Genomic DNA, 14964 nt, shown 5'->3' with positions numbered 1-14964 from the left:
TAATAATAATAATAAAAATAAAACAGATCTGATCCCTACACAGGCTCAAGGGGAGCCTGGGAGGACGGGTCTTCCAGCAGCAGTACCCCTGGAAAGTCTTCAGATGTAAAATCCTTAAGTCCCAAAAACTTTTCTGCGGCAGCCACAATATTATGTCTAGTTTCTTAGATTTCTTTGAGACTTGTGCAGTTAAGTTCATAACTGTGACAATGAACCCCACAAAATCCACCTTTTTAACACACAGGGTATATTTTGACTGGCAGTAAACATTTACTATAGGCTGTGTGTGGTGAGTCCACTACCATATCTTCAATAGCATCACTTGTTTTCTCAATTATTTTAATCAGCTCCGCATACGAGATTCGACTGACCGCTCTAAGTTTTGCCACCTCAATCTCCTTCACCCTTACATGGCACTCCAGGAACTCGGAATCATGATCTCCACCACAATTGCAACACTGTTGTCCTTCTACACACCGTTCTTCAGTAGACTCTGCCCATCTGCACATACTTGAAACATGGCCAAATCCTTTACAATTCTGACCTGCAATGGTTTGGGGACAAAAGCTCTTACAGCTTAAATTACATAACCAAGCTTCAAATGTGTAGGTATTTTCTCTTGAACAAAAAACAACAGGGCCGACGGACTTTTTTCTTTATTTAACCAGCAGGTCAGATGCCTGGCACCAACCACACCAGGAATTATGTTCAGGTATTCTACCTGAACATCTGTCGTCACTCCCGAGATTGAGATGACTTCGTTGACGGGTGCTCTATTCCGAAGTTCAAAACACAAAACTTATGTTTTCTGTTTTCCAGATTCTTTTGAGGCTCACTGCAATCTTCCTATATTCTTCATAAATACAATTAATCAAAATAAGACCGCTCCTAGTCACTCTGACAGACTCCACTTTTTCCAGCGCATACTTCACCATTTGACACCTCAAACGGGCCTCTCACATATGCATTCTTACCCAACAAACGCATCCCATCACGAAGCGATTCATTATCATTCATAAACTTATCAATTTCCTTTTTGTTCCAGTTTTCGATACTACTGTTGTCCATTCGGAACATTCGTCTTCACCAACTCTGTTCAACGTGCTGCTTGATTCGAACTCAGCATCCACTTCCGTTATCTTCCTTCATCCAAGGACAGCGACATTGATCTATCTCCATTTCTAAGTAGTCTATTTTCTTATTCACGATCGCCTGATCTATTCTACTGACCCGGTTGGACATGAGGGTCACCAGGAGGGATTAGCCAATGAAGTTGGAAGTCCCACCCAGTTGACTACATTAAAATGGTGCGGCCTTCTGGCCACTAGGGGGTCTCCATGGTCTCGTGTCCGTATAGCCTTTCTCACAGAATGAAAAAGTGGGTTGGGTTTGTAGGCTTCTGTTGTAAATGCTAGTTTCAGTTAGCTAACTAGGTAGTCAGCAAAGAAGCTAGCCAAGGCGGCTTAACTTTATTATTTTACAATGTTTCAGCTTCACTTTGCACGTGGATTACGTACTTGTATTTGGCAAACGTTTAGTATCCAATTTGCTGCCCTCCGACGTGGGAGGCCTGCTTCTCACGCGTGTAGAAGGCTGCCATTGAAGACACAAGAGCAATTGTATCACACTGCCAAAAGGTCGTTTCTCAATGATGGGTCTAACAAGGTATTTGGCTTTATTCCTTTCTCTCTCAAATGTATCAGCTACTTCCATTCAATGACTATATGTCCCATCAGCCATTTTTTTCCATATGAAATGATGTCATGTTCGCTAGCTGACTAGCTAGTTATTGGCTCTGCGTTCGATAATTTATCAATTACAGCACTATGTCTGACTTCATGCTCTGCAGATTAGCCTGGTTGTACAGGCCAGTGCGTTAACTTTTAAAGTGCATTAGGTATTCAATTAAAATCTACAACTCCTGTGCATGATTGAATGATGCAATATTATAACAATTTCTTCAAGACCTCATTCTAAAAGGTCATTCTTGAATGGAGGTTATTTTAAATGGATACCTTCTATGTTATAAATTGTAGCAGACATTGAATGTAAATAAATACTTTACCATTTGTGTCCATCTCTGCCCAGGTACAGTTAGCCTCCATACAGCGGATGGACCGCAACTTGTCTACATCCTCCACCTGCCACTCTGAAGAGGGGAAGCTGATCTATTCAGGGAGCCTCGGCAACGCTGTTCGAGGTATTACTTTATTATCATCTCATTATTACCATCATCAACATCGGTGATATCACTGCATAACTAAACATAAATTGCACCTTTTTAATAATACTGTATTTTCTGTCTGTTTGTTGCAGGTGTGAAGATGTTCTCCTACACCAGTAGCGGGGCCAGCCTTTGCGTGATGCCATACATCCTTCTGAAGACGGGCATCGGTGTTCAGAGTCTGGTGCTGAAAGGTGCCTTCTGCGGTGTCATCGGTTTCTTTACATTCCTGACTCCCATCATCCTCCACATCATCACCAAAGGCTATGTGGTCCGCCTGTACCACAACCAGGACACTGACACGTACACAGCTGTCACTTACAATGTCCTCCTGATGGAGAAAAAGACTGTGTTCCGTCAGAGTGAGGTCAAGATACCGAGTGTCAGCAAAATGTTAACCACATTCTATGCCGACAAGAAGTCTATGCTTGTGAACCCGATGCTGTTCCCACTTCCTCATGACTATAACCACCTCATGGGTTACGATAAGCCCTTTTCATTTGATACGGAAGACTTGGATGATAATCCAAATAAAAGTTAATTGATTTCTACAGATAATGCCAATGGCAGTCTAAACTGCTGAATGGTGTGTGTGTGTGTGTGTGTGTGTGTGTGTACGACTAACTTAAAGTGTAGTCGCAATAGCATATTAAAGAGAACCATTGAAATGTTGGTGACTAGGAAGAGGTCATGTACAGATGTAGAGGAGTATTATGGTAAAAAAAAAGGCTAATGGATAATGTCATTGTTGGAAAAGTACATTTCACCTGATTTTTTTGTTGTGTTTTTCTGCTTCAAACAATGCCTCTTCAGAAAAACACTGCCAGTTTTCTGATGGAAAAATGACAAGTTCCTACTTATGTTTTGGGCACTGTCTAGCAGTTTGTATACTGCATGAAAACAGGAGACTGGCAGTCAAACCATTGAGTATCTTTCAATTTCAGTTGCAATAATTACCATGATTTTTCAAATCCTGGGTATTGTTTTAAGTGTTTTGGCTGCTTATGGACAGAGATTGCTTTGCTTTTCAGAATGTATCGAAGCCTGGTATACTTGGCATGGTAGGACAGCACTTTCCATATACTTATCTAGTGTGACCAAATAGAGAAGAATGTACATTTTATAACATTTAGATAAATTTAGTAAGGTAATACCAGAACTACTACGTGTCTGGAAGTTGTTTGCTATATTTAATCTTACACTTTTACCAGGGGCAATGTATAAATCTTCTGAAAATGTCACCCTGCAACAATGGAGTGACAGTATTTGCAGTTACCTACTCAGTGATTTCATGTGAGAATTTAAGTTGATTTATTTTTCAATATACATTGTAAATACTTTCTAGCCTTGTTGCATTCATGACAGTTCAAACAGCCTTGGGCCTAACCCATAGCTAACACACTATCCTTTAGTTTAACTTCCAGTTGATCCACATTGGTTTCCGGGTGTGTGTCTGGTATAAGAATTGGAAGTACATCGAATTTTCCGAGACAGATTACTTTTGCAGGAATCTGAAAATATGTAACATTCTCAAAGGAGGTATGTATCAGAACATTTATATCGATCCTCTAGTCCAGCTTTTAGAAATTGTATGCTGTTTAATTTAACTTCTGATGGTTGCGTGTGAGATACTCCATACCTCTTTGCAGAATCCCTACATGATACCATTCCTTTTTATCTCAGGGCCTATGGTGGGTTCCCAAAAGTGAGTACTGTTCTTACTGTGGAAAACCACATTCTATGAATTGTATTAAAAAAAAATAGAGTCGGGTCCAAAATTATTGGCACCCTTGATAACTCAAAGGCTGCAGGTAGCCTAGTGGTTAGAGTGTTGGACTACTAACTGGAATTTGCAAGATCAAATCCCTGAGCTGACTAGGTTCAAATCTGTTGTTCTGCCCCTGAATACGGCAGTTAACCCACTGTTCTTAGGTTGTCATTGAAAAAAATAATTTGTACTTAACTGACTTGCCTAGTTAAATAAATAAATTTAAAAAATGAAATAAAGATGAGGAAAAAAGACTATAAAATATGACAAATACTGAGCTATATTTTATGCAACAAACAGAAAAAGTACAATTATATTATTTTATACTAATACAATTGCTCAGAGAAAGATAAATATTTGTTTTTTCCCAAAAATATAGGGGTCAAAATGATTGGCACCTCTGTTTTCAATATCATCTTCTGAGGATAACCGCACTGAGCCTTTTTCTAAAATATTTTATGAGATTGGACAACACATTGGGAGTGACCTTAGACCATTCCTTCAAACATGATTTTTTTCCAGATCCTTGATATCCTTCGCCTGTTCAATTCAAACCATAGGTTTTCAATGGGGTTCAAGTCCCGAGACTGAGATGGCCATTGCAAAATGTTGATTTGTGGTCAATTAACCATTTCTTTGTGAATGTTGATGTGTGCTTGTGGTTATTAACTTGCTGGAAGATCCACTTGTGGCCAAGTTTCAGACTCCTAGCAGAGGCAACCAGGTTTTTGGTAAAAAATATTCTGGTACTGGGTAAAGTTAGTGACGCTGTTGACTAGTGATGCACAGATATGGCATTTTTGGCAGATACCGATATCTGATACTTTCCTTGCCGAAAAAAACGATACCCATATTTAAAATGTAGTGGCCTTTTAAGCATTCTAGTACAGTTAAATAGTGGACGCAGCGGTCACGTGGACGCAGCGGTCTAAAGCACTGTATCTCAGTGCAAGAAGCATCACTACAGTCCATAGGGACTCCATGTGTAACTCTGTTGTTGTCTGTGTCACACTGCTTTGATTTATCTTGGCCAGGTAGCAGTTGCAAATGAGAACTTGTTCTCAACTAGCCTACCTGGTTAAATAAATGTTAAATAAAAAATAGGGAGGCGCACAATTGGCCAAGCGACGTCTGGGTTTGGCCAGGGTAGGCCGCCATTGTAATTAAGAATTTGTTCTTAACTGACTTGCCTAGTTAAATAAAGGTTACACACACACGTCACACTGACCAAAAAGTTATTTTGTAAAACATAATCAAAACCAATTTATTTTGTTTACTTGCTTTGCTATTTCGTTGTTCATTTGTTCAGTCGTTTCATTCTCAACCAGGATTTGATCATACATGTAAAGCAGGGAAGTTTCAGCTCTCTGTCCGTGGCCTCTCTTCCTCGGTGCGCACTGTCACTGTGTCTGTTTCCATATTGACCAGCTGTGTATGTAACATTTCACGTAAACCCTGTTACTTGTCTGCATCAAAGTAGCGGTCCTTGTATTTAGCACCGAGCATGGTGTCGACCCAGTAAAGAGAGAATGCCACCGAATCGCTTGTTCACGGCCTGTGTCGGCAGTTTTGTTGAGCAGGTGTTTCAATGCCATGACAGAGGGTATCACGTCTGCTGCAGACGCAGTTGATGAGCTTATTTCTCCAGTCAGTTGTTTGAATGGAGCTAGGTGTGTGTTCATGTTTCCAAGTTTCAAACATGTTTCAAATGCCATTGAAATGGCAGCAGCGGTATGACAACCAGCACATTCATGAGCAAGAAATACAATTTTCCTCAGTACGAAATCCTCAAAGACCCACTCTGCTGTCAGACTCAGCATGCTCATGGAGCTGATATAGATGGTCCAAATGTCAGTCATGAAGCTAATAGCGGTGACGCTATTTCTGTGTAACTCCGGTAGGGCAACATCTGAAAAATAGCGCACTTGGTAGGGTGCTCCGGTGTTTGACCAGTCGGCGAAAACCAACATCACCCATGACAGAGAATGGTTGATTGTCAAGGGTAATGAATTCCATTATCTTGGCGTTAATGGATTTCGCCATTGAGTTGTCTCGCTGAAATGTTCTTACTCTTTCAAATGACTGCTCAACTTGTTGATTGCTCGATCCACACTACAGACATTGTGGGCTAGGCTAGGAATGCTGTGTTACACGTGTAGCGCAACATTTTACATGGTGTCATTACATCCTTGTAAAACGTTATAAAGGTATGCACTTCAGCTTTGACATCAATTCAAATCAAATCAAAGTAGATTTTTTCCTGGATGGCAGGCAGCTTAGCCCCAGTGACGTACTGGGCCGTACGCACTACCCTCTGTAGTGCCTTGCGTTCGGAGGCTGAGCAGTTGCTGTACCAGACAGCGATGCAACCATGCTCTGGTGTTGCAGCTGTAGAACCTTTTGAGGATCTGAGGACCCATGCCAAATCTTTTCAGTTTCCTGAGGGGGAATAGGATTTTTTGTGCCCTCTTTATGACTGTCTTGGTGTGTTTGGACCATTCTAGTTTGTTGGTGATGTGGACACCAAGGAACTTGAAGCTCTCAACCTGCTCCAGCCCCGATGATGAGAATGGGAGTGTGCTCGGTCCTCCTTTTCCTGTAGTCCACAATCATCTCCTTAGTCTTGGTTACGTTGATAGGTTGTTATTCTGGCACCACCCGGCCAGGTCTCTAACGACCTCCCTATAGGCTGTCTCGTCGTTGTCGGTGATCAGGCCTACCACTGTTGTGTCGTCTGCAAACTTAATGATGGTGTTGGCCACGCAGTCGTGGGTGAACAGGGAGTACAGGAGGGGACTGAGAACGCACCCCTGAGGGGCTCCAGTGTTGAGGATCAGCGTGGCAGATGTGTTGCTACCTACCCTCACCACCTGGGGGCGGCCTGTAGGGAAGTCCAGGATCCAGTTGCAGAGGGAGGGGTTTAGCCCCAGGATCCTTAGCTTAGTGATGAGCTTTGAGGGCACTATGGTGTTGAACGCTGAGCTTTAGTCAATGAATAGCATTCTCACGTAGGTGTTCCTTTTGTCCAGGTGGGAAAGGGCTATGTGGAGTGCAATAGAGATTGCATCATCTGTCGATCTGTTTGGGCGGTATGCAAATTGGTTTCTGGGATAATGGTGTTGATGTAAGCCATGACCAGCCTTTCAAAGCACTTCATGGCTACAGCCATGAGTGCTACGGGTCTGTAGTTTAGGCATTTAGGCAGGTTGCCTTAGTGTTCTTGGGCACAGGGACTATGGTGCTCTGCTTGAAACATGTTGAACATTTCAGTGAAGACCAGTTGGTCAGCACATGCCAGTTGGTCAGCACATGCCCGGAGCACACGTCCTGGTAATCAATCTGGCCCGCGGCCTTGTGAATGTTGACCTGTTTAAAGGCCTTACTCACGTTGGCTACAGAGAGCGTGATCACACAGTCGTCCGGAAAAGCTGATGCTCTCATGTATGCCTCAGTGTTGCTTCCCTCGAAGCGAGCATAGAAGGGATTTAGCTCATCTGGTAGGCTTGTGTCACTGGGCAGCTCACGGCTGTGCTTCCCTTTGTAGTCTGTAATAGTTTGCCAGCCCTGCCACATAAGACGAGTGTCGGAACCGGTGTAGTACGATTCAATCTTAGCCCTGTATTGGCGCTTTGCCTGTTTGATGGTTCATCGGAGGGCATAGCAGGATTTCTTATAAGCTTCCGGGTTAGAGTCCCGCACTTGAAAGCTGCAGCTCTACCCTTTAGCTCAGTGCGAATATTGCCTGTAATCCATGGCTCTGGTTGGGGTATGTACGCACAGTCACTGTGGGGACGTCCTCGATGCACTTATTGATAAAGCCAGTGACAGATGTGGTGTACTCCTCAATGCAATTGTAAGAATCCCGGAACATGTTCCAGTTTGTGACAGCAAAACAGTCCTGTAGTTTAGCATCTGCTTCATCTGACCACTTTTTATAGACCGAGTCACTGGTGCTTCCTGACTTCATTTTTGCTTGAAAGCAGGAATCAGGAGGATAGAATTGTGGTCAGATTTACCAAATGGAGGGTGAGGGTGGGCTTTGTACGCCTCTCTGTGTGTGGAGTACAGGTGATCTATAATTTTTTCCCTCTGGTTGCATATTTAACATGCTGATAGAAATTAGGTAAAACTGATTTAAGTCTCCCTGCATTAAAGTCCCCGGCCACTAGGAGCTCCACCCCTGGCTGAGCGGTTTCCTGTTTGCTTATTTCCTAATACAGCTGAGCACGGTCTTAGTGCCATTGACCGTCTGTGGTGGTTAATAAACAGCCACGAAAAGTATAGATGAAAATTCTCTTGGCAAATAGTGGGGTCTACAGTTTATCATAAGATACTCTGCGTCAGGCGAGCAAAATCTAGAGAATTCCTTAGATTTCGTGCGCCAGCTGTTGTTTACAAATATGCACAGACCCCCCCCCGTCTTACCGGAGTGTGCTGTTCTATCTAGCCGGTGTAGCGTATATCTTGCTAGCTGAATAGCCATGTCATCATTCAGCCACGATTCCATGAAACATAAGATGTTACAGTTTTTGATGTCCCATTGGTAGGATATTTATGATCGAACCTCGTCTAATTTATTGTCCAATGATTGTATGTTGGCGAGTAATATTGACAGTAATGGCAACATTCCCACTCGCCTTCTCCGGATCCTTCTGAGGCACCCCGCTGTAACGGTCATCGTATGAAGGAGAAGAGGAGGACCAAGGTGCAGCGTGGTACGTGTCCATATTTAATCAAATGAACACGGGAATAACAAAAATAACAAAGAGAAACAACTGAAAACAGTTCTTGTTGGTGCAGACACACAACAGAAAATAATCACCCACAAAACACAATAGAAAACAGGCTACCTAAATATGGTTCTCAATCAAGGACAACGATTGACAGCTGCCTCTGATTGAGAACCATACCAGGCCAAACACAGAAATAGCAAATCATAGAAAAACTAACATAGACAACCCAACTCACGCCCTGACTATACTAAAACAAAGACATAATAAAATAACTAAGGTCAGAACGTGACAGTACCCCCCCCCCCCCCCCCCCAAAGGTGTGGACTCCGGCCGCAAAACCTAAATCTATAGGGGAAGGTCTGGGTGGGTGTCTGTCCGCGGTGGCGGCTCTGGCGCGGGACGTAGACCCCACTCCACCATAGTCCTTCTCCGCCTCTTTACCCGCCTCCGTGGCCTCTTTAACCCGGCGACCCTCGCCGACGACCTCGTACTGGGGACCCAAGCCACGGGTCCAAAATGGACGGGAGATTCCGGCAGCACCGGACAGGCGGGAGACTCCGACAGCTCCGGAGTGAAGGGCGATTCTGGCAGCTCCTGGCTGACTGGCGGCTCTGGCAGTTCTTGGCTGACTGGCGGCTCTGGCAGCTCCTGGCTGACTGGCGGCTCTGGCAGCTCCTGGCTGACTGGCGGCTCTGGCAGCTCCTGGAAGCTCAGGACAGACGGGAGACTCTGGCAGCTCCGGACAGACGGGAGACTCTGGAAGCTCCGGACAGACGGGAGACTCTGGAAGCTCCGGACAGACGGGAGACTCTGGCAGCTCCGGACAGACGGGAGACTCTGGCAGCGCTGGGCATGTAGAAGACTCTGGCAGCACTGGACAGGCGGGAGCACCTGTAGGGAGGAGACGGAGAGACAGCCTGGTGCGTGGGGCTGCCACCGGAGGGCTGGTGCATGGAGGCGGCACCGGTTAGACCGACCGTGGAGGCGCACTGCAGGTCTCGAGCACCGAGCCTGCCCAACCCTACTTGGCTGAATGCTCCCGGTAGCCAGGCCAGTGCGGCAAGGTGGAATAGCCGATACGAGGCGCTGCTATGTACCGCACCGGGGACACCGTGCGCCTCACTGCCTAACATGGTGCCTGCCCGGTCCCTCTCTCCCCACGGAAAGCACGGGGAGTTGGCTCAGGTCTCCTACCTGACTTAGCCACACTCGCCTCCACCCCCAATACATTTTTGGGGCTGCCTCTCGGGCTTCCAACCGCGCTGCCGTGCTGCTTCCTCATACTGCCGCCTCTCCGCTTTTGCTGCTTCCAGCTCAGCCTTGAGGTGGCGATATTCTCCAGCCTGTGCCCAGGGTCCATTATATTTATTTATAACTCAGAACACTAAATAATAAAACTTCAAAGAGAACGAAATGAAACCGAAACAGTCCTGTACGGTGCATACATAAAACACAGAATAGAAAATAATCACCCACGAGCACAATAGAAAACAGGCTACCTAAATATGGTTCTCAATCAGGGACAACGATTGACAACTACCTCTGATTGAGAACCATACCAGGCCAAACACAGAAATAGCAAATCATAGAAAAACTAACATAGACAAACCTCCCAACTCACGCCCTGACCATACTAAAACAAAGACATAATAAAAGAACTAAGGTCAGAACGTGACACCCGCTCTGTGTACTCTGTACCTGTGTCTCTTTCTCTTGCAAATGACGGGGATGTCGGCCTTGTCGGGTGTTCGCAGTATATCCTGTGCTTCCTGCTTGTTGAAGAAAAAAATCTTAGTCTAATCCGAGGTGAGTGATCGCTGTCCTGATATCCAGAAGCTCTTTTTGCCATAAGATATGGTGTCAGAAACATTATTTACATAATAAGTTACGGTTTTGCACATCAGCGTTAAACTAGACATAGGGTCGATGTTGCCATTTTTAGCTAATATCGTCGGATTCACAATATATTCACCGATATATCGTGCATCCCTACCGTTGACCTTTAACAAGGGTCCCAGGACCAGTGGAAGCAAAATAGCCCTATAACATTAAAGACCCATAACCATATTTTACAGTAGGTATTGGGTTATTTTCTGCGTATGCATCTTTCTTTCGACGCAAAACCCACCACTGTGTTTTCAAGTCATCTGATGATAGCACTGGTTTTTAATCCAAATCCATACCATTTAGCATACTACAGGTGTTTGCATTTGTTGGATGATATGAAAATAGAGCTCTTTGGCCATGCACACCAGTGGTGGGTTTTGGCTCAAAACATACATGCATATGCAGAAAATAACCCCATAAAATATCATAATTAAATAAATATGTCCATACAATATAGATCAGTATTTGTGTTATTTATTTTATACAGTATTTCTCATCTTTGTCAAGGGTGCCAATAATTTTGTACCTGATTGTACATATTTTCTCAGACACAAATAGCTTTGCCTCCATGGTTAGTCCCCCTCCCACGGTACACCTCCTTGTGAAGGGTTTCTGCGACATGTCATTAATAAGGATCTGAGTTATTAATGTGTTGTCCCATTATCATGCCTCATTACAGGGGAATTATGAGGTCTTCTTCGAACTGTGGAATTTAGACAACACCCGATCTGTGAAAAACTTGAAAGTCACCATCACAGCTGAAGTGAAATAGGGGGGATGCATGTTAGTGGACATTCTCATCATTTTGTTAGAGTAGTGTAAAATAGGTATAGTTAAGTTTGCATTCAGCTAAGCTTTTTAAATACTACTTAATTACGATGTATGCTATTCCTGATCAGACATAACTAGGACAAAGTAACTCAAGCGTTCAAAGGTTCTAATTTGGCAAATCCAACCTAACATGCCAACAAACGTCATATACTGTACTTGTGTCAGAATATTGAGTCACAAATGTTTGTGATGGCTAAATCCACTAGGGTGCACTGTAAGTCCAGTAAAAGGAGAAACAAGCCAGTGTGGTGTCCCATACTCATGAAACAAATAACAAAATATCTTATAGGACTATGTAGCTATGGAATTAGTCATTCAGGAAATGTCATCTTGTTAATAAAAAAATTGCCTTTTACTGTTTGGACAAATCGTGGACATACAGTGCCTTCAGAAAATATTCATACCCCTTTTTCTCACCCATCTACACACAATACCCCATAATGACAAAGTGAAAACATGTTTTTAGACATTTTTGCAAATTTATTGAAAATGAAATACAGAAATGTCTCATTTACATAAGTATTCACGACCCTGAGTCAATATACATGTTGGAATCACCTTTGGCAGCGATTACAGCTGTGAGTCTTTCTGGGTAAGTCTCTAAGCTTTGCACACCTGGATTGTACAATATTTGCACATTATTCTTAAAACATTTCTTCGAGCTCTGTCAAGTTGGTTGTTGATTTGCTAAACAGACATTTTCAAGTCTTGCCATAGATTTTCAAACTGATTTAAGTCAAAATTGTAACTAAGCTACTCAGGAACATTCAATGTTGTCTTAGTTAGCACCTCCAGTATATAGTTGGACTTGTGTTTTAGGTTATTGTCATGCTGAAAGGTGAATTCATCTCCCAGTGTCTGGTGGAAAGCAGACTGAACCAGGTTTCCCTCTAGGATTTTGCCTGTGCTTTGCGCCATTTCATATCTTTTTTTTATCCTGAAAAACTCCCCAATCCTTAAAGATTATAAGCATACCCATAACATGATGCAGCCACCACTATGCTTGAAAGTCACCATTGGCCTCATGTTGAAATCCCTGAGCGGTTTTCTTCCTCTCTGAAAACTGAGTTAGGAAGGACACCTGTATCTTTGTAGTGGCTGGGTGTATTGATTCACCATCCAAAGTGTAATTAATAACTTCACCATGCTTAAAGTAATATTCTATGTCTGCTTTTAAAAATGTTCACCCATCTACTAATAGGTGCCCTTTGGAAAACATCCCTGGTCTTTGTGGTTGAATCTGTGTTTGAAATTCACTGCTCGACTGAGGGACCTTACAGATAATTGTATGTGTGGGGTACAGAGAGGAGGTAGCCATTAAAAAATATGTGGAAAAAGTCAAGGGATGTGAATACTTTCTGAATGCACTGTATTTTCAGCCTGTGAGGATCAGCCAGAAAGGAAAGCCTGAGACACTACCTCCTCCCTAACTCCCCACACAAGCCTGCCAGCCGAACATTTTGGTCCTCCGCTGTGACTCATGGGGATGCACATTATCAGCTGCTGAGTATTGTCATTCATTGAGGAACTGACCTGATACAGATCTGATTTCTGTATGCACTTCTCTAACCAAACATGAAAGGATGGAACAATATTCAGATATAAAAAACTCCAGGACACAATACTGTCTAGGACCTTTTTGATATAATTGTAATGATCAGATAAATTAGCTGTGTATATGTTACTGCAAATGTTTGGTACGTTGTGTGTGATTGCTAGGGAACATTACCACAAATGTTTGGGTCATTGATTTAATTCAACAATGTTTTTGAGATCTGATTTAATACATCTCTGCTCTTTTCGTATGACATGATTTGAATTAAGTAGTAGCTGCAGCTCCTTCCTCTTGTTAGTAACAATGATAATGATATTCAGCCTGTGTTTGTTTAATTGCAATGCTAGAGCCCTTGCCTGCCAGGTGAAACCATATGTAACTGAATGACGTACTTGGTTGTGGCAATCCAACAAGGTGGTCTATATATAAGTGGGCCTTGGCTGTGAGGAACTTGACAGTCTAGCTGGGTTTGAAGTGGCAGCAAACAGCCCGCAAGCAGCCGTTGGGTGGGTGCAATGTTGCACTTCTGACGGGGAAGAGCAGGTGCCACTGGGCGGACGGGATGACCTCAGAGCGCTGACCCCCTCAATTTAGCTCTATTACACCTGTAATGCATGTATTACAGGTGTAACGGCTGCCCTTTTGACCAGGGCATAGTAGATGCAACTTTTTCAGAGCGTGGAACACCTTCAACTAATGAATACATGTGAAATGTGTGTGTTGATATTGATTTATATACTTTTAATATGATTTGAAGGTATATGTTAACTTGAAATATGAGTGTGTGTATAGTTGGAGATGATTGGGATTTGACACTGTCTCCCATTCACATGCCAGCAATATACCTGTAACCAACACTGTTTATCCTTGTCTATTCCGACAAAAATATATCTGAAATTGCGCACGGGCTATACATTTACGACTGACTATACATTACGAGACCTCATTCGAGACCAAATATCTGATGAGCGCAGTACCATAGAGTAGATTCATTAAGAGATTGTTGGTTGGGAGTGCATTTGGCAGAAATATAACACCCGCATAGGATTTATTGTCTGAAACAGGTCTCCTTCCAACAACAAAGTGTAAGTGCAATACGCAATTCTGTTTCTGGCGTAAGTTCATTGATGCAATGCCAGAATCAGCTAGAATCCTACTTGTTTTTTTCCAGTTTCCATGTGTATTTTCACATTCTAAAGTGTTCCTTGTGGTTAGTGTATGCACAAATGTATTTTTAATAATACTCCTGTTGTGATATCAGTATGGTCTACCAGTCCATGCTTATGCTTGGAGTAATGGTGTAATAACTGTTGAGAAATTTGGAGACATAATTGAAAAAAATGGAAAAATAGAATACTATTCTTAAGTGGGAAACGTTGTAGTGCTTCAAAAGCTTATGGACTCTCGGTCGGCGCTCTCCCCTAGAAGAACAGTATGAGTTGCCATGGCTGCAATATATTCATTATTTGTGGCCATTTCCTCTGAACCACTATCCCGTACAGAGGTTGTCTGGAAACACAAATAGAATGGAAAAAAATCAGTTTGTCAGTCCTTCCATTCACTCATATACACTGCGATGTGAGCAGAGTACATACAGAACGAAATCCACAACCTCTTCTAGGGCTTTCAAATGTGACACTCTACCAGCAGCAGCTGTTGTACACTATTTTAGTCTCAGGATAACTGCAGAAATCCCTCAGACAAGGGCCAATTTTCACACTCAGGGAGGTTAGACTGCTCTTAATTTAAATAGTATGCCTCCTGCTATGGCAAATCAATTTAAGCAAAGAGGAATTCCCCCTTTCCTCTGACCACCAGTGTTAATAAGAAGTTTAATCATTTGAAATATTACATCAGTATGCTTGAGTGAAAACAAGAGACAATTCAAAGTGTTATGTCAGGGTGTTGGAGTGAGAACTATAAAACATACAACGTCAACAACTGACTGGAATATCATTGTCGTTTG

At 43.0% G+C, this 14964-nt stretch overlaps 1 protein-coding gene across 1 annotated transcript; it reads left to right on the top strand.

Annotated features, from left to right (window-relative positions):
• The first annotated feature begins 1326 nt into the window (after positions 1–1326).
• tmem70 (transmembrane protein 70) lies at positions 1327–3564 on the top strand. Its single transcript, XM_021589409.3, has 3 exons — positions 1327–1665; positions 2089–2200; positions 2317–3564. Exons 1-3 carry the CDS (start codon positions 1483–1485, stop codon positions 2763–2765), a joined length of 744 nt encoding a protein of 247 aa, XP_021445084.1. The 5' UTR covers positions 1327–1482; the 3' UTR covers positions 2766–3564.
• The last annotated feature ends 11400 nt before the right edge of the window (positions 3565–14964 follow it).

This window comes from Oncorhynchus mykiss, chromosome 28 (assembly GCF_057628025.1).
Source record: "Oncorhynchus mykiss isolate SJ-2025 chromosome 28, ASM5762802v1, whole genome shotgun sequence".
In the NCBI taxonomy this organism is placed as follows: Eukaryota; Metazoa; Chordata; class Actinopteri; order Salmoniformes; family Salmonidae; genus Oncorhynchus; species Oncorhynchus mykiss.
This window is presented reverse-complemented; position numbering and strand designations above follow the sequence as displayed.

What these genes read in the sequence shown, in the direction of transcription:
- tmem70 (XM_021589409.3), top strand. Translation starts at nt 1,483, where the DNA reads ATGTTTCAGCTTCACTTTGCACGTGGATTACGTACTTGTATTTGGCAA. An exon ending in TCAATGATGGGTCTAACAAG is followed by an intron (nt 1,666 to 2,088) that starts GTATTTGGCTTT and finishes ATCTCTGCCCAG; the next exon opens with GTACAGTTAGCCTCCATACA. An exon ending in CCTCGGCAACGCTGTTCGAG is followed by an intron (nt 2,201 to 2,316) that starts GTATTACTTTAT and finishes TGTTTGTTGCAG; the next exon opens with GTGTGAAGATGTTCTCCTAC.